Source organism: Rhincodon typus, chromosome 24 (genome assembly GCF_021869965.1).
Source record: "Rhincodon typus isolate 14 chromosome 24, sRhiTyp1.1, whole genome shotgun sequence".
NCBI lineage: Eukaryota > Metazoa > Chordata > Chondrichthyes > Orectolobiformes > Rhincodontidae > Rhincodon > Rhincodon typus.
Window position 1 is genome coordinate 46,402,366 of NC_063355.1, and position 18,927 is coordinate 46,421,292.

An 18,927-nucleotide genomic window follows, 5' to 3' on the forward strand; every position below is an offset into this window, starting at 1 on the left:
CAGTCATCAATGTAACAGAGGAAGAGGTGGGGTTTAGGGCCAGTGTAGGTACGGAAGAGGGAGTGTTCCACGTAACCTACAAAGAGGCAGGCATAGCTTGGGCCCATGCGGGTACCCATGGCCACCCCCTTTGTCTGTAGGAAGTGGGAGGAATTGAAAGAGAAGGTGTTGAGGGTGAGGACGAGTTCGGCTAAGCGGATGAGGATGTCAGTGAAGGGGGAATGGTCGGGCCTGCGGGACAGGAAGAAGCGGAGGGCCTTTAGGCCATCTGTATGGGGAATGCAGGTATATAGGGACTGGATGTCCATGGTAAAGATGAGGTGTTGGGGACTGGGGAATTGGAAGTTCTGGAGGAGGTGGAGGGCGTGGGTGGTGTCACGGACGTAGGTAGGGAGTTCCTGGACCAAGGGGGAGAAAATGGAGTCCAGACAGTTGGAGATAAGTTCGGTGGGGCAGGAGCAGGCGGAGACAATGGGTCGACCAGGGCATTCAGGTTTGTGGATTTTGGGAAGGAGATAGAAGCAGGCGATACGGGGTTGGGGAACGATGAGGTTGGAGGCCATGGGTGGGAGTCACCTGAGGTGATGAGGTTGTGGATGGTTTGGGAGATGATGGTTTGGTGCTCGGGGGTGGGGTCATGATCAAGGGTGCGGTAGGAGGAGGTGTCGGAGAGTTGGCATCTGGCCTCGGCGATATAGAGGTCAGTGCGCCATATTACAACTGCGCCTCCCTTGTCCGCGGGTTTTATGGTGAGGTTGGGATTGGAGCGGAGGGCTGCACGTTCTGCGGGGGAGAGGTTGGAGTGAGTTGCTGTTTATGCACGAGTATGCCTTAAAAGATGTGAACATACTCACGTGAAGGAATGACTTGCACATAGATAAGATAGATTTGTAATCAGCAAGGGAATCAAGGGTTACAGGAAAAAGCAGGACAGTGAGATTTAGGGCTATTTGATCAACCATGATCTCATTGAATGGAGGATCAATTTCGACGGGCCGAATGGCCTACTTCTACATCTTATGATCAGTTGTGTAGCACCTTATCAATACTTCAGAAACATTCAAATGATGTGACATAGAATAAATTTCTTTGAAGTGGTTCTGCTTGTTTTGTCGGCAAACATGGTACAAAATTATAGGTGGAAAGAATGACCTTCATTTTTGGTTCACAGAAGGATGCCTATTCAGAACTTCTTGCTTTTGAATAATACAAATAAATTGTTAACACTCGCCTGAACCACTACAGGAACAGTCGGACACTCAGGTGAGGTCCAATCAAAATCTTTTCGCTCCGAAAGTCAGGTTTTAAACGACCCACCCCTAGAATCTTCCCCGCCAGGATAGAAGCGCGCAAGCGCACTCCGCGGTGGTGGCGATGAAGTACGCAGGCGTGGTAGCCCTGAAGCCGCGAGCTAGCGCGCAGGCGCAGTGTAGGCCGGCGGTTGATGTGACGTGGCAGAAGGTGAGGCGGGCTCTGCGGCCTCGGCGTGGACAGGCCGTGGCTCCTCAAGATGTTGACGTTCAGCGAGTGCTCGCTGCTGCTTGGCCTCCTCAGCTACTTGTGTGGGGCCTCGGCCTACTTCGTCAGCATTGATGCGCACGCTGAGGAGTGCTTTTTCGAGAAGGTAACGTCTGGCACCAAGATGGGGCTGATCTTCGAGGTGGCCGAGGGCGGCTTCCTGGACATCGATGTGGAGGTAAGCGAGCGCACGGCGCTGACTAGGCCTCAGGCTGGGCCGAGAGTTAGAGCGGGGAGAGCAGACCCACTTCACGGCCGAACGGAGATGCCCCGTCTACCCACAGCTTGCGGGCTGGAGGTTGCCTGGGAACCCGAGGCTGGTGCCTGATCCTGTCCCTTCCTCCGCTTCAGGGGCACCCTTGGCCGCATTCATCATTCAATATAGTCCATTGCAATGGTCAGGAAGTCGCTGAGGAGAAGGCCTCGCAGTCTTGGATCTGAGATCAAACCTTTCTCCGGCACTGAGATCAGCGGAGCCACTTGTACAACTGATGTAGTTAAAGTTTTGAAATATAGAAAATATGCAGATTGTATGCATCGCATCAGTGCCTTGGTGAATGTTTCCCAGTTTGTGGTGTAGGAAAGTACCTGGAACATATGGTGTGACGGACTGGATAAATTGGTTTGTCTGTAAAATAATTAGCATATGCTTTCTGTGTCATTTTATTCACTTGTTCTACGACCAAAATGTTAATATGTTGTGGAAGATAGCAGCATTGCGAATTCTTTGATAGTGCATGACAGTCAGTATGACAATAGTTCGTATGTGTGTATGTGCATTTTCGCTGTAAAACAGATAGGATAGATTTATTAACGAAATGCATAAAAGTGAATGGCAATTTGTTTAAAATCTGCATGCTATAGTGGGGGAGGTAGATTTCTTGCCTCGGTCATCTTTCTGTAGGGAAAGGTTAAAGACTGTAAAGTATTCCCTCGAGTTTGTGTCGAAGAGCTTGTGTGTTTGAAGAGGTATATTTTACACGCTGTACTTTCTCTTTTTTTCTTTAGCAGTGTGCTTAGCTTAACACCTCCATTTGAAATAAAATGGGAAATGACTTTAAATGTACACTAATTGGCTGTTAAATCCAAACTTTTAAAAAGCAATTTATGATAATCTGAAGTTTTAGCGAGTAGTTGATACCATATGAACAATTTGACTTCACCCATTTTATTGGCCAGACCTACGTTTTTCTTTTTCTGAGCATGTGTGTATTCTGTCTGTATTTCACTTAGATTATGACCATGAATGTGCCATATTATCAGAATTTTATGTGGAATTATTGTTGGTAGTAGTTTGAAATAACGGTCTAGTGATGAGTTAGCATATTATTGAATTTTAGATTGCCATCTGGTTGCCATTTTTGGTTGAATTAACAAGTTTCCCTTCCTTGGATTAAAAATAGCTATTTTTGTGGAGTTCACTTAGTTCAAATGAGTAGATTCCAGGTGACGTGGTTTTCAGACTTTGTTAGGTTGGCCACACATTTAGCTGAGATCATTCACAAAATAAAGAAATCGACTTGCTGGATAACGTTGAGAAATTTTCTACATTTTCTCTGCCCTACGTACCACATTGTGGATAGTGTCAAAAGTTTGGTCATATACAGTACTTGTATGGCTACAGGAACAGAGATGAGCTGCAGGCCCATCAATAACAATCCATCAGAAAAGAGGTTAGTTTCTGCTGGACCCTAAACTTTGAGCCATTCAGCTGGTCATCCATGTGCTAGTGTTTCTCAAAGCACTGTTCAGTGCCCTTTATTGTCCCTTTCCTCTTAAAAATATTTGGTGGCATGGAGATGGTATGTTATCCACTTCATCTTTTACAGCATTTCAGGATTCTGTTTGCATAATTACTTATGATAGGACAATTCATGCCCTAATACCTGAATTAAAAATGTTTTTAGCTTAAGTGTTTGTACAGTTGTATATTAATACTGGCCCTATAAATACTAAAGTAATGCTATGAATTCTTGATATTTCAATCTCCTAGTTTGTATTTTAATGTACACTACTCAATTGAAATTGTTTCATAGCACTTGCAGTGCATCCGAAATACTGCTGAGGCTTTTTTGTCAATTTGTGAAAAGGACATTAGTTCTGAATGGTTCTTTGGAGTCTTGGCAATCCCTTTCCTCCCTTGAACAGTGAGCAAACTGTATTCACAGATGCTGTAATCAGACTGTGCTTGTGGCTTGAACTAAAATGGGAGCTGCAGTCCATTTACTAACCCAAGGGCTTTTCTAGTTCTTCATCGGTGTATGGAGATTTTAATTGTTGCTAAATATTTAAATAATTTGCCTGATTATTAGGTCTGAGAAATAGTGTTCTGTGTCATCACTTCTCTCAAACTGTATCATTTTCACCTTTTTAACATTATAAACACAGAGTGGACATTCATTGTCTTGTCTGCCTGGAAGCAACCTGTGCTGTTTTCCCATCGATTTTGTTCCTAATGGTTGACGTTCAGGATTAAACCATGTAAATCCAACATTCTGGAACGTCGGCGGTTTTGAGGTTTTATGATGATCTCTGAAAATTTAATGCTACTAAAAAGGAACTTTATAACACCCAGGAAACTTGCCTGGTCAATGCACAGCGATGCAGGGTTTATACATTCTGGCCATGCGTACATTGTTTGCGTAGAGTTCCAGTTTGTACAGCATAGGGTAAAATCCATAAGTTTGTGCCACCAGTAGTCCCACTCCCTTGCTTTTTCCCCACTATTTTATATATATCCGACTTACTTTCAAAAGTTAGTTTTCTATCTGGTTCCACCATTGTTAGGCTGTATATTCCAGATGACGACAACTCAATACCTTTAAAATATAAACCAAACTCCTTCTCACTGGTTACATTGTAAATTTCATAATCTGTCTTTGGATTTTGGATTGTAATTCTGCCCTCCTAACGGTAGTGACAATGCAGTACCCATGCCAAAAGAGAGTGGAATTCACATGATAGTTACATGAGCAGTTTTCATTATAAATATGGAAGTAGGACTTTTAATGTAAGAAGTTAGCAGTGTGTGCAGCTCAAAGACTTTTTTTTAAAATGCCCACCTCTCTCTATAGTAACTTTTTTTTAAGCTAACTTAGGGCTCGTTGCGGGGTTGAGTGGCTCCAAGATTACACTCTTGGCAATAATGCTTCTCTTGCAAACAAAATACCTAAAGGTGGATGCACAAAACTAGAGAGTATCAGTGCTTGGGTAACAAACTTGGCTTACTCACAAAGCCTGAAAAGTTAGATTTGTCACTGCAGTTTGGAAATCATTCTTGTCAATGACAGATGATTCTGTAAAACCAATTTCCAAACTGGTTGATCACGCACAACAGGAGATTTCGGTGTCCCTAGCTGCTAAGCTCTTGCTTTTGTGAGTTAAATTCCCATATCTATCCCTGGATGCAGTTGGAGGTACATAATCCTTTGGCAGTTTGCATGTGGTTCTTCACAAAAAAGGATTTGATGTCTCAGTGACTGTTATAGTGTTAGGGATTTCTTTATGATTAGATTGGCTTTTTCAAATATGCATACACAGCTTCTTACATGGCAGTAATTTCTAGATCATTTTTACAATGCTGTATATATTTGCCATCCCCGAATATGTTTTATAACTGGGAATTGTACTTTTAACCTCTTCCTTGTGCCTGACAAGCTTCTGCAACACCTGATTGCCTAGTGGTAAGGAATGTGGTTATAATCTGCATGGCTCCTGTGAGGTCTTAGCTTTGGTACTGGTGTCTCCTAATTTCAGCCAAGGCATCAGGTGGCCCATACAGCTGGATTCCCACCTGGCAAAATTAACTGATAGCTAAACTTCATGATATAATTTGGTCATTTCTGTCACTCTTTAGATGGCTAGTTGGAATGGTGATATTTTGCATCATGTTTGTGTGAAATTTGTACATCTTTTATTATCAGTTTTTAATATACATTCTCACGTTTTGTGGATGATTTTAAAAAAAAATCTAGCTTCCTCTTGTGTCCATTAAGTGGGAGGTTTATACTTGGCAGAACCTATGTCACATTCAGTGATAAGTCATTTTGTTTTCCACAGATTACAGGACCAGATGGTAAAAATATTTATAAGGGGGACCGGGAATCCAGTGGGAAATACACATTTGCTGCACATATGGATGGAACGTATAAATTCTGTTTCAGCAACAGAATGTCCACTATGACTCCCAAGATTGTGATGTTCACTATCGACATTGGAGAAGCACCAAAAGGGCATGATATGGAGACAGAAGGTGGGATTTTATACTCTCTATACTCTCTGGGAAGGGACTAAGAGATAAGACCATAAGACATAGGAGCAGAAATTAGGCCATTCTGCCCATCGAGTCTACACCCCCATTCAGTCATGGTTGATAAGTTTCTCAACCCCATTCTCCCGCTTTCTCCCCATAACCCTTGATCCCCTTGACAATCAAGAACTTAGTTATCTCTGTCTTAAATGTACTCAATGACCTGGCCTCCACAGGCTTCTGTGGCAATGAATTCCATAGATTCATCACTCTCTGGCTGAAGAAGTTTCTCCTTATCTCCGTTCTAAAGAGCCTTCCCTTTACTCTAATGCTGTGCCCTTGGGTCCTAGTCTCTCCTGCCAATGGAAACATCTTCCCAACGTCTACTCTGTCCAGGCTATTCAGTATTCTCTAAGTTTCAATTTGGCCCCCCACCTCATCCTTCTAAACTCCATTGAGTATAGATTCAGAGTCCTTAAATCTTCCTCATATGTTAAACCTTTCATTCCAGGGATCATTCTTGTCAACTTCCTCTGGACCCTCTCCAGGGCCACTGCATTCTTCCTGAGGTATGGGGCCCAAAATTGCTCTCAATACTCTAAATGTGGTCCCCCAGAAGTACATTCCTGCTTTTATATTCTAGTCCTCTCGAAGTAAGTGCTAACATTGTATTCGCATTCCTAACTACCAACTCAACTTGCAAGTTTACCTTAAGACAGTCCTGGATTAGGACTATCAAGTCCCTTTTGCATTTCAGATTTCTGGATTTTCTCCCCATTTAGAAAATAGTCTATGCCTCTATTCTTCCCACCAAAGTGCATGACTTCACACTTTGCCATGTTGTATTCCATCTGCTACTTCTTTGCCCAATCTCCTATCCTGTCTAAATCCTTCTGCAGCTTCCCTGCCGCCTCCATACTACCTGACCCTCCACCTGTCTTTGCATCACCTGCCAACTTAGCCAGAATGCCCTCAGTTCCTTCATCTAGATCGTTGATGTTTAAAGTGAAAAGTTGTGCTCCCAACACTGATCCTTGCGGAACACCACTAGCCACTGACTACCATCCTGAGAAGGACACTTTTATCCCCAATCTCTGCTTTCTGCCAGACAGCCAATCTTCTATCCATGATAGTACCTTGTCTCTAACGCCATGGGCACTTATCTTATTCTGTAGCTTCCTGTGTGGTACCTTGTCAAAGGTCTTCTGGAAGTCCAGATAGATAACATCCATTGGCTGTCCTTGGTCTAACCTGTTCGTTGCCTCCTCAAAAAATTCTAACAGATTTGTCAGGCTTATATACCTCACATCAGGGGTGGGCTTTGTTGGTTATTTCCTTTTTGCTACTGGAGCTGTTGACAATGGAGCAAAACTCAGTGGAATGTTTCCACCATATTTGGAGTTTTATACAAGGTTTGGGATTAACCTTTTTATCTAAATTTTTCAGCACTTGCATGTTCTCATGTAGCAGGGAGAATGAGATAGAAAAGTGCTCAGCCTGTCTAAGCTCTTCCCCGCTGTCACGAATCTTGAGCCACAAATTCTCTCCTTCATACGGAGTTAGTTTTCTTGATTTTTTTTTTGACTTGCTTCATCATATACTATATGCTCCTACTGCTTGTTAACAACACATAGATCTTTAGTTATGGATTTCACTTTTAAAAATGAGCATCAATTTGAACCTTTGATTATTGTTTCATTTTCTGTGTAACCAGTTTCTCATTTCTGTCTGACTTTCACTGCTACTGCAAAAGCAATGAAAGCAAAGCTTCTATGAATTATGAAAGACTTAAAATTAATTCACTAAGTTATCGCCCCAAAACATGTGCCGGGCCTCCTCCCTAAACCACTGCAAAGAACTGTTCAGGATGGTGACTAGCTTGCTAAGCAAGTGCTGATAGTGTTTGAATCAGTTGCATTCATGTTGGGATTAGAGTTGCATATAGGGCTAAACTGAATAAGGGTTCATTGACTCTAAAGAACGTCAGTAAATGGGTTTAGTTTTTACAGGAGCCAGTGGTTTTATGGTGCCTTCTACTCATGCCAGTATTCGGTTTCCAGGTTGTTTTAACGAAAATGTACCAAAGGTGTCAGTTCCTGATATTCTATAGGAATTCCTTCCTTGAAGTTGTGTTCCTGAGAAATGAAACTTCAAATGCAATAACATAAAGTGAACCAGCGTTTTCCAATACAACCAATGTAAAAGCTTTAATCAGGTTCTGTAGAAACGTAATACAAACTGAAAGAACTGTGGATGCTGTAAATAAGGAACAAAAACAGAAGTTGCTGGAAAAGCTCAGCAGGTCTGGCAACATCTGTGAAGAAAAAAATCAGATTTAATGTTTCGGGTGCGGTGACCCTTCCTCAGAACTGATTTAAATCTGATTTTTTTCTTCACAGATGCTGCCAGACCTGCTGAGATTTTCTGGCAACTTCTGTTTTTGTTCTGTAGAGGCATGCCCATCCAAGAAGAAAATGTAAAAATTTATACCTTGTAAACTTTAATTTTCTATAATGCTAAATAACTTCTAAATAAAACAACTTAAAATATAATAGAATATATTGACACTCCCTTTATTTCATTTTCATAAAGACATGTAGGCATCTCTGACTGGGCCAGCATCTGTTGCCTCTCCTTAGTTCCCCATAGGACAGTAGTCGTGAGCTGCCTCCTACTCTGATTGTGATTTCTAACTGTCCCACTGATTGTCAACCCTCCATTTTCCTGCTTTCCTCTTCCAAACCCTAGCGGTAAGTGAGGGTTCAGGAGGTAAATGGCAAGAGGCCAGAAACTACCTATGGAGAGACAGCAGCCTCAAGTTGCAGTGTCCTGAAGATAAGCCACAAACTGGAATAGGGGTCAGCTCGATGCCATTCCAAAATGGCACTGATTGGGTCATGCGATTCAAAGTCAAACCTGACATAAAATGACACATAGCTTTAACGCACTTTTATTAAAGTATTCTGTGTATACCAAACCCATTTAAATCACACAACATTAATATCAGACAAACAAACACTAACAATATACCTGAAAACACAAACAGAAATTTCTGGAAAAGCTCAGCAGGTCTGGTAGCATCTGTGGAGAGAAATCAGCATTAACGTTTCAGATTGAGTGACCCTTCCTCGGAACAGATCTCAAATATATTCCTCAGAATATATCTGAAGATCTTATTGACAAGATGGAGGATTACAGTATTGTACAGTGTGATATTTGTTCAGTACAATGAATCAGGTACAAACACAATAGGGATAACGTTTTAAAATAGCTGTATGAAATTCTGCAGCTATATTCCCATGTATTTTTCTGGTCTATTTCTTACTATATGACACTTCCTGACCCAAATAATTAATACTTGACAATGCCACTGGCAAAGGAGAAATAGAATTAACTGATTAAATGCATCTGTTCTTTGACAAAATTCCTCATTCTAAGGTTTCCCTTGTGTGGTTTTGGACTGTGAACACAAACTTCCAATTGCATGCAAAAGTCTTTGATTTCATTTGAGAAATCTTTTATCGTGGTTATCACCTTTGCTTCTTTTGTTTGTCATCTTAACAAATATCCTGTTTCTTTATAATTTGAAGCTGTATATTACAGCGTTCTATTCTACATAATTATTTGTGATTAGATTGAGCTTTTATTGTGCACGAGAAGTATGCAAGTGGTTCTGGGACTCTGAAATGTGGGTCTTGATCAGCCAGCTGATCTAAATCTGAGAGGTATTTTAGGCAATGGGATATGCTATTGGTCCTAGGGCCACTGGTCAGTCTTGTAGCGACACAAGGTGACCCACACTTCCAGATCCCCAGAGGCACAAGTGCAATATAAAAGCACCTTGTTTTTCACGTTGTCCCCTTTTTACTTAAGTGTTCCTTACCTTGAACTTTTATTTATCCCATGTCCTTCTGTTTACCCTTTCCTTCAGGTGGTGGGGATACATGGGATGGTACGTCAACCAGTAAACAATTTTAATGTCTCTTTCTGCTCTCTTCATTTTTGTTTTGTAATTTCCTTAAACTCCTGATGAATGCAAAACTAGGCGTTTGGAACTTCTTTGTATTTGTGAATGAATTTTCCTCACCATTGTAGGAATCATGGTGTCAGTGTTTCCAATGATGTCTAATGGCTGTTTGTGCTAACAGTACTAACCCAGATGTATAGGCAGAGTATGAAAATGGGGAGTTGCTGCTGACATTTTGGAAGTGTTTACAGTGAAACTACACGGCAACCAGCTATATAATCTTACTCACCTTGTTATTCCTAAACCATTAGATGGCATGACAGTCAATCTTTGGTCCACTTTGTGTTTTTTAATTGTGGCCATTTGGGGACATTAATTTTTGTACTGGGAAGTGATACAGTAATCACTAATCTTATCACTCAGATTAGCAGATATTCTTTCACCATGCATTGATTTTGCTGTCTCATTAAAATCAAAATATGCAACTCATTTATAAATAACAGCGGGCTGGAGCATGTCACAATTATGCTAATCAGATACCACGGTGTAGCGCAGCTCTGTTTTTTGAGCTATTTTGTATTTTACAACAGATTTGAAACTTACTTGCTATTTGAAAGTATGTGATATTCTACCTTCCAAAATTGTCCCTTTAACTTTGTTCACTTTACAAAATTTTTGAAGACTAATGTGCAGTTTGTCTTGCTGGCCATTTTTGAGGAAGCATTTGCAAGTTTTAGAGCTTCAGAAAATTGGCTGTTTGCTACAAGGAATGGCTTTAACGGATTGAACAAATTGATGCATGTTTGAGGAGGTTGCATGCTGATTTTGTTATTTGTTTCATAAAGCTCACCAGAACAAGTTAGAAGAGATGATCAATGAACTGGCTGTGGCCATGACAGCAGTGAAGCATGAGCAAGAGTACATGGAAGTACGTGAGAGGATACACAGAGCAAGTATGTACATCTCCTTGCCTTTGAGCCATATTTAGCACTCTTTCACTTTCATTCCTAGGGCTGTGACATCTCCCAGAGTCCTCTGGCATGAGGCCCTGAATGGCCGGTCTATTCATATGGGGCAGTGCAGCCAAATCCAGTTCTATCTATTAGATGTGTCACGAGTTAACCATCACAGTGGGAACACAAGCCCTTCTCCTGCATGTTCAGACCAATTTCTGCTTCCTTTTGAGATCAATTCGTGGTACAGCTTGAGAATCAAAACACAGAATTGTTGGCCTGGATGGCTAAGCATCTCACTGCCCTCCACGTCTTTAATGTCTTACCACATACTTGACTCGTGCTTGCACAGTTTACACCCTAGGTTTGTTTGTTCGTTTTTAGGATGTGGACAGTACTGGCAAGGCCTATTCCCACTTGCCAGAGGTGATTAAAAATCACAAGCCACAATCGCGACACTTAATAAATGCAATTTCATCATTTTAAACCTCTGGGTTACTACATTGCTGTAACCACTAGACTATTGTGTCATTCCAGTATTCAGAGATGACTTCTATTTGGAAGGAACAGCGCAAAGCCAGTCCTTGCATCCATCTTAAAAACTTATGAAGTGGCAGTCATCTTTTAAAAAAAAAAAAAAAAGATTTAAGTTCTATTTATAGGCAAGTGTGACACAAAAGAACCACATAGACAAATTTTAGTTAGAAGAAATGAAGGATGACAAGAATTTATGAATCAGAAATGAACAAATTGGTGCAAACCCTGATTGCAAAACCAAATTATAAGCGATGCCAACCTGAATATTATTTTTTGTATGATTTTTATGGTAACGTTATTAATCGTGACTGGATTGGTCCTGTTTAATCTTATCATATTTTCTTTGCAGTCAATGACAACACAAACAGTAGAGTGGTCCTCTGGTCTTTCTTTGAAGCTCTGGTATTAGTTGCCATGACTCTTGGACAGATCTACTACCTGAAGAGGTTTTTCGAAGTCCGAAGGGTTGTGTAGCGGCCTCTCGTAGAAGTTCAGCATCGGAGCCACAATCTGAAAAGGATCTGGTCACAACAGCTTTTAATACTTTGTCACTTGACTGAAAACCTTTCACGCACTGTGTTATTGGTCTTCATTTACTGCTGTTTATATAAAGTCCTTTGTAGTACAATATTGGGAGTCCGTGGGTATAAAAGAATAATTTGCAGAGGCCTCAAGTTGCAATGTAGGGGATTTTTAATGCTCCAAATCAGCTCAATTCAACTTTACAAAGAGATTTGACTAATGTGCAAGCCCACCTAATGTTTTTAAAGCATTTCTGTAACAGTGTGTAAGCAGTTTAATTTGTTTGCAGTGCTGTATATAGATTGCCCAGCTTTTTGGAACATTAGTAGTTCCCTACAGTTTGTATTTTTTTTTTCCCCAAAGTGGCTGTGCACTTCTGTGGAGGATTTCTGAAAATTTGCAATTAGTTTAGTACGTAAGTTATAGACTTACTGTAACTGTCCAGCCATTTTCATGTTGTCACACCTGATTTTCTTTTTCCTTCCAATATCTGTTTTCACCACTGGAACCAAATCATCCTCTGGGTTTTTGGTGATTTGTTATGGGTGCGGATGTTTTTATAAAAATCCGTATGAATATGCTTTTTATTTGCTTTGCTGTAATTAATTGGTAACATTGATGATGGGCTTAAACTGCAAACAAAAAGGAAAAGCATTAGGTGTGTGGGTTGCTGATTAAGATGTGACCAGTGTGAATAAGTTGCTTATACTTGGTCTTTTGAAAATCTTTCACACGACAATTTTGTACAATTTATTTAGTTATGGTTTACCTTCATGTTCAGGGGTAAACTTGTATTACTTTAGGCAGCAAACCAGCAGAAAAAGGTCCACAATCCCACAACTTCATACTATCAAAGGTTCTTTTTTTTTCGTGAATAAAGAGAATGTTTCTTGATTCTGAAAATGTAGCAGTTTAAAGTACTCCTGAATGTCTTGGGCTATCCAGTGGCCTGATTGCACTGGTTTGTTAACTCCTTGCCAATGCTCAGTAACCTTTCTTGCAGAATAAGTATTTAATTTTTGGCTGTGATATGAGCAGTATTTTGTTCCCAACTTCATCTCTTGTTCCTAGGTTTCAGAATATTAGTGAAATTATTGCTAGGAGTCTTCCCCATTAACTGAAACTTTTTATTGTAAAAGCCCAGACATTAAAACTCCTAGGAAGAGTGAAGGTATTTTGGGGAATGGTTGGTGAGATTTTCACTTAAAAACAAAAGTCCTGACTGACTTTATACCCCAAACAATGCTGCATTTATAGTGAGATTTTGCAAAATTTGAACAGTGGAAAATTAATATTTAATTTGCCAGATAAAACCAGATTCTTGGTTTTGAGAAGGTTGCAGGTTTTCTGTGGCTGGTAATGTATAATTAAATGCTGTCTGTTATTTTGAACCAGGGAGTATCTGCATTGATTTGGAATTTGACTTATGGACATTGGCTGGAAAGACTTTTGATGGATTAAAAACTTGTGGTGATTGTGGGACTTTGAAAAAGAACAGGTTTATAAACCGTCACCTGATTTTAAAAAAAAAGCTGTCTGCCAACACTTTTTGAAATCTTTATGTAACATCACACCTTAAATGGATCAGGTGTGATATGATGTAATTAAAGTCTAAGGTGTATCTCTAATAAAATGACCCCAAGCCAATGATAATTAATGTAACTTTCTCACATTCTCTTCAAAAGATTTACAAGGTGTGGAGGAGCGGTGGTCTTTGTGTTTGCATTCTGTCCTTTGTAAACATCTTGCTGCCTGTATGTGTACAGGTAAACTTCATTACAGAAAACAAAAATTCCATTTGATTTTTTTAATTCAAAGGGAAGCAGTATGTACATAATCTTGCCAAATCGTGAGAGCATTGTTTATTTGATCATTTGAGGTGTGTGTTGTAATGTGTTGCTTTGTTGGTAGTAATTTGAACCATATGATTGAATAGCCTCAAACTGGTGTTTCATTCAAAGCCAAGAGCCAGCTAACTCTGTAAAACCAACAGAATTTTACCTCAGCTGCTGCACTCCTCGCACCTCCTCTTCTTTTCTCTCACTCTTTCTCCTCCCCAACTCTTACCCCCCCCCCCCCCCCCCCCCCCAAACAAAAGGAAACTCCATCCCACCCTGCCCAATAAGGGTTCAGCTTTATGAATGATCCTGAGTCAGTATTACCATGGTTGCTGAACGTCTGTAATTTGCCAGTGGTGAGTATTATTGCTGTAGTGATCTGGTGCAGCAGGAATCACTAAAGACACTCAATTATTGTTTTGTTTTTGTGCTGCAAATGCAGTTTTACTGTCTTGAATAAAGTTGGCCAAATTTTTTCTAATAAAAAGAGAGGGAACTTGCAAAAACTGAGAATCTGAAACAAGTGTTCTGGAAATACAATAAGGGCAAAGTTGATGTTAGGGATTTGTACAATCCTAATGAAGAGCAAAGCAAAATGGTCACCGTCTCTATACGTATGGTAGGATTAGTGCTGCAAATGAGCAGGTTTGTGTAATCTGGTTAATACCATAAATTTGTCTATTTAATACTGTTTTTTTCCCAACTATCCTTGTACAGTCTCCTGCATAAAGATATCTGGTCTTCCATGTTTGAAGGTTGTGGTACAGCGACAGATATCTAGCATGTGGTAACCACTCAGATGAATTCAATTCCAATCTTATTTGTATTATTTTCCATAAGTGTACTTTCAAATGAAAAAATATATTCATTAAAATAATTTAAGTAAATCAGGACAATCCTGTTGAATTTCCTAGGCCAAGATATGGGGGATGGGAGGTGTTCAAATTGCATGTGGTTGTGGATTTTGTTGTCCTTTATCACCCAAAAATTTGTAATATTTTGCTGACTTATCTATTCCACTGATATTTTCCTTATTCTCATAAGTCCACCCTCCAGATGCTTTGATTGAACCCAATAGATCTGCGCAAAAATACTTTGCTTATTCAGTACTTTAATATTAATTGTGAAAGTTGACTCCTTTTTCAGTGACCTTGCAGGAAGCATTAACTTTAATATTGGAAGGATTCTCTGGTGGGTGATGTGGTACAAGCCATACAATGCAAAATCTATTTGAACCTTGATCTGTGTTTAATTCGCTGATATTTGGACAGTAATGGGACCATACGAGAATCCTCAGTCCTGGTGAGATAAACCAGAGTTCCTACCTCCTGACCATGTCGGATTGTGAATTTGAGTGAGGTCAGAATTGTGCTTGGGTCATTCCTCCAGGCCTAAAATCTACTGTAGCTCACCTTTTGTAACTAATCACTGTAACAAGATATTATTGGATGTATCTTAGCTTGAAGCTACTAATTTCACGAATGATGGGGAGACTGGAAATGGAAACCAATACCAACACTTTTAGAACCTGATCTCCCTTACTTTCCCTGTGAGGCCTCATGGTTATTGGTTACTGCACCTTGTTTCCCTCCGGCCTGTTGAGTTCAACTGTACATCATTCTGCAGTGCCACTGTTCAGGCCACATGTTGTTTCTCAGCATGTCTTGAAATAACAGCCAATCATTGACAAGAGATGCCTCTTGAAAGAAAGAACTTCCATTACACAACAGCCCAGGGCATCCCACAACACTTTACAACCAATGAAGTACTTTTGACATCAATACACTATTGAAACACTGGAAACACAGCAGCCAAATTGAACACATGACATCAATGTGATAATAGTCAGATAATCCATTTAATAATGTTAGTTGAGGGATAAATGTTGGTTCCAGGACATCAGGGAAAACTCTCCTACCTTGAAATTACTTGCATAATTGGATTTGTGGTATTGCAAGCAGACATTTTCTTGATTGAGCCAAGACAATTTACTTCAGAATTTGACACTAACAGCTCCTGCTGTTTGGTCTTGTAACTTGAAACTTTGCCATGTAACTATCCTTTCACCTGCTTTAGTGCAGCTTCCCTCCACATGCTCACTAGTGGAGAATGTGACCAGTGGGAGTTAATTTCTGTAATTTTAAGATAAAATCTTGTAATAAAGTCACACATTGCGGTTTACAAGATTGGATGCATTCAGTTGACTTATCAATGTGTCTTGGTTTGTTTAATTCAAAATTCTGATTCCATTACCAAAATGGAATGTTGTTTTTTTAAACTGATCAGGTTTTGTATAGTGTGGTTTGGGAGCTGAAATGAAGCAGACCTGGACTAGCTGCTCTTTTTAATAAAACGTTGAAATGTCAAATAAAGAAAATATCTGGACAACTTAATTTACTTTTTGTAATCGATCTTTTACATCTGATCTCTGGCCAACTTGTCCATTCTGCTCCACTATTTCATATCTTCAATCCTTCCTTCCTCTGTCCAGTATTTATCAGGATGGGATGTTGTAGCAATTTTTGCTCATGGAGTTCTGAAATTGATAGTGGGCATGAACCCTACACTCGGTCATTACCAGATGTTTACTGGAGGCTGTAGATATAATAGTGAGTTGTGTGCGTAAGTACATATTTTATTGATCAACAGAATATATGTAACTGGCAAGGCCAGTATCTATTGTCTATCCCTTGTAGTTGGTGATAAGTTGCCACTTCAGGCTGTAACAGTCTGCAGAATATGCCCTCAGTGATTGTTAAGGAGAAGTTTCAGGATTTTGACACACTAATAATGAAGCCAGAATGATGTGTAACATGGTGTTCCTATCTACATGCTGTCCTTATTGGTAAAAGCATTGTGGATCATATGCACTGCAGCTGTGATGTCCTATGGTGGGTGTTGGAGCTGCACCCATTCAGGCAAGTGAAGAGTATTCTGTCACACTCCTGATTTGTGCTTGGTTGGTGTTGGATAGGCTTTGGTCAGTCACCACCTAAAGAATCCTCAGCTTCTGACCTGCTCTTGTAGCCGTGGTTTTTATTTGGCTAGTCAAGTATCTGGTCAGATTTGACCCCTAGAACATTAATAAAATATTTGACAATGTTACTGCATTGAATACAGACAGGAGAGAGTTTGGAAATGGTCATTACCTGACACTTGTGTGGCCTGAATGATACTCACCACTTGGCCAAATCCTAAATGTCTTGGTGCATGTGGGCATGGAAGGAGTTGTGAAAGGTTCCAAGCACTGATCTTCAGCAAATATCCCCATTTGTGGCCTTCTGGTGCAGGAAAGGCTATTAATGAAGTAGCCAAAGATGATTGAACCAAGGAATCATCCGTAAGGAGCTCCATCAGTAATAAGGCTGAGATCGTTTACATGCAATAACCACAACTATCCAGTGGCAAGCTTTCCCCTGATTCCCACGAATGACCTATCAGGACACCTTTATGCCACACTCGGTCAAATGCCTCCTTACTGCCAAAGGCAGTCACTTTCACTTAATTTCTTGAATTTGTCTCTTCAGTCCATGTTTGAATCAAGCCTGTAAGATCTAGAGCTGTGCTCTTGTTGGAACCCAGATGGAGCATCAATGAGGAGGAGGTTGGTGAGGCGATGCTGTTTGCTAGCACTTATGATCGTTTCCATCATTTTACCGATTGAATTGACAGATATCAGATGGAACAGAAATTGGCCGGATTGGAATTGTCATTTCTGTCTATATGACAACCATAATTTTCCACTTTGTACAAATGCTGCTGTCGTAGTTGTTCCAGAACTACTATGACTATTGGCTAGTTCTGGAGTTAGAGCACATGGTATATTTTTAGGTGTTTCTTGATATTGCTACAGTGCTTCAACCTTTTGTACAAGTGATAGTTCTGCCATCACTGAGCATAGTCAGAAGTCACATGACACCAGGTTATAGTCCCAACTGGATTATTTAAAATCATAAACTTTTGAAGCTCTGCTTCTACGTCAGCTGAAGTCTTTACTGACAAAGGAGCAGCGGTCTGAAAGCTTGCGAGTTTAAATAAACTCATTGGACTATCACCTGGCCCCATGTGATTTGTGACTTTTGTCAACCCAATCCAACACTGGCATTTCCACATCATGATTACCGAGTATGGGAAGGTCTGTGAAGCCACCTCCTCTCATTATTTATTTAATTACTCATCAGCAAGTACAGCCTCATGGGTTGACAGGGTAGAGCTTTGCACTGATCTGTTGGTCATGGTGCTCGGTTCTGTTTATAACATTCTGCTTAGCACATGTTAGTTTCACTAGCTTGTCACTTCTTGAGTACACCTGGTGCTGCTCTTGATGTGTTCAATAAGAAGTGCAAGAGAATCAATTTATGGTTCTTAACTTTTCATTTGTGCAGTTTCCAGCAGCTACATCTGTTCCAACTTCCATGGTGGTAACGCTACTCCATATAATGGATGGTACTCTCAGCATGAAGATGGCTCTTGAATCTCTCCAGGGACTGTGCAGTGATTGGATGCATTTGTGAGTCAGATTTGTAAGGATGAAGTTAGGTTTCCTGTTCCCTTGTAATTTTTTTGAACTTCCTACCAAAGTCTGAACATGGCAGTATACAGCTTCTCTATGTCTGGGCCAGATAGGCTTGGGTTCAAGTTTCATCTGTGCACGATGTGACGTATGTCTGAACAGGTTCATTGAAAAATATTTACAATCTTCTGGCTGTAAATGTCGACTGCCTTTGTGGTGCTGCAGAGGGGAACAGGACCTTCCCAAAGCTGCTAATGTAGCATCTGGATATTTGCAGATAAATACAGGGGTGAGGGGAAATAAGCTATGTCTTATCACTAGAAGATTCATAGGTTAGGTCATACAGAGAAACAAGGAGCGTGAATGGGCCGTTCACCCCTTAGAGCTGTTCTGCCATTCACTATGATCATACAACTCAATACCCTCTTTCTGCTTTCTCCACATACCGTTTGATCCTTGTAGTACTAAGACCTATGGCTCCAGCTCTGCTGAGGAGTCATTTAGACGCAAAACGTTAGCTTGCTCTCTCTCCATAGGTGTTGCCTAACCCCCTGTGATCGCCATCATTTGTAGTTTTCAATATATCTCGACCCTTCTCGAAAACAAAAAAAAAACACATTTGTCAACCAGAATCTATTAATTCCCGTTCCCTGCGACTGTTAGATATTTGAATTAAAAAGTAGGTGAATCAATGAATTGAGGCTTAATGGAACCAACGATCCCTCAAGTCCAGGGACCATAGAGGCCCCCTGGAAAGTACCATGGAACCAAAGTGCACTCTGGAGGACGGGCGGCTGGTGACGGGCCGGAACCACGGTGAGTGCCGGGGG

At 40.5% G+C, this 18,927-nt stretch overlaps 2 protein-coding genes across 4 annotated transcripts in view; both read left to right on the forward strand.

Moving 5' to 3' along the window:
* The first annotated feature begins 1,428 nt into the window (after positions 1-1,428).
* On the forward strand, positions 1,429-14,471 carry tmed2 (transmembrane p24 trafficking protein 2). Its single transcript, XM_020535541.2, has 4 exons — positions 1,429-1,696; positions 5,578-5,770; positions 10,580-10,687; positions 11,574-14,471. Exons 1-4 carry the CDS (start codon positions 1,511-1,513, stop codon positions 11,696-11,698), a joined length of 612 nt encoding a protein of 203 aa, XP_020391130.1. The 5' UTR covers positions 1,429-1,510; the 3' UTR covers positions 11,699-14,471.
* Positions 14,472-18,072: 3,601 nt separating this feature from the next.
* Positions 18,073-18,927, forward strand: part of ddx55 (DEAD (Asp-Glu-Ala-Asp) box polypeptide 55) — a 25,130-nt gene continuing 24,275 nt past the window's right edge. Inside the window, exon 1 of one of the 3 annotated variants that reach the window (XM_048611235.1) lies at positions 18,073-18,094. The gene's annotated coding sequence lies outside the window, so the exon portion shown is untranslated. Of the gene's footprint in view, positions 18,095-18,890 lie in introns of those variants that run through there. The other 2 variants (XM_048611234.1, XM_020535540.2) reach the window with 2 other exon arrangements.

Coding starts and splice junctions, on each gene's coding strand:
- tmed2 (XM_020535541.2), top strand. CDS start 1,511: ATGTTGACGTTCAGCGAGTGCTCGCTGCTGCTTGGCCTCCTCAGCTAC. Junction 1,697..5,577: donor TCCTGGACATCGATGTGGAG/GTAAGCGAGCGC, acceptor TGTTTTCCACAG/ATTACAGGACCAGATGGTAA. Junction 5,771..10,579: donor GCATGATATGGAGACAGAAG/GTGGGATTTTAT, acceptor TGTTTCATAAAG/CTCACCAGAACAAGTTAGAA.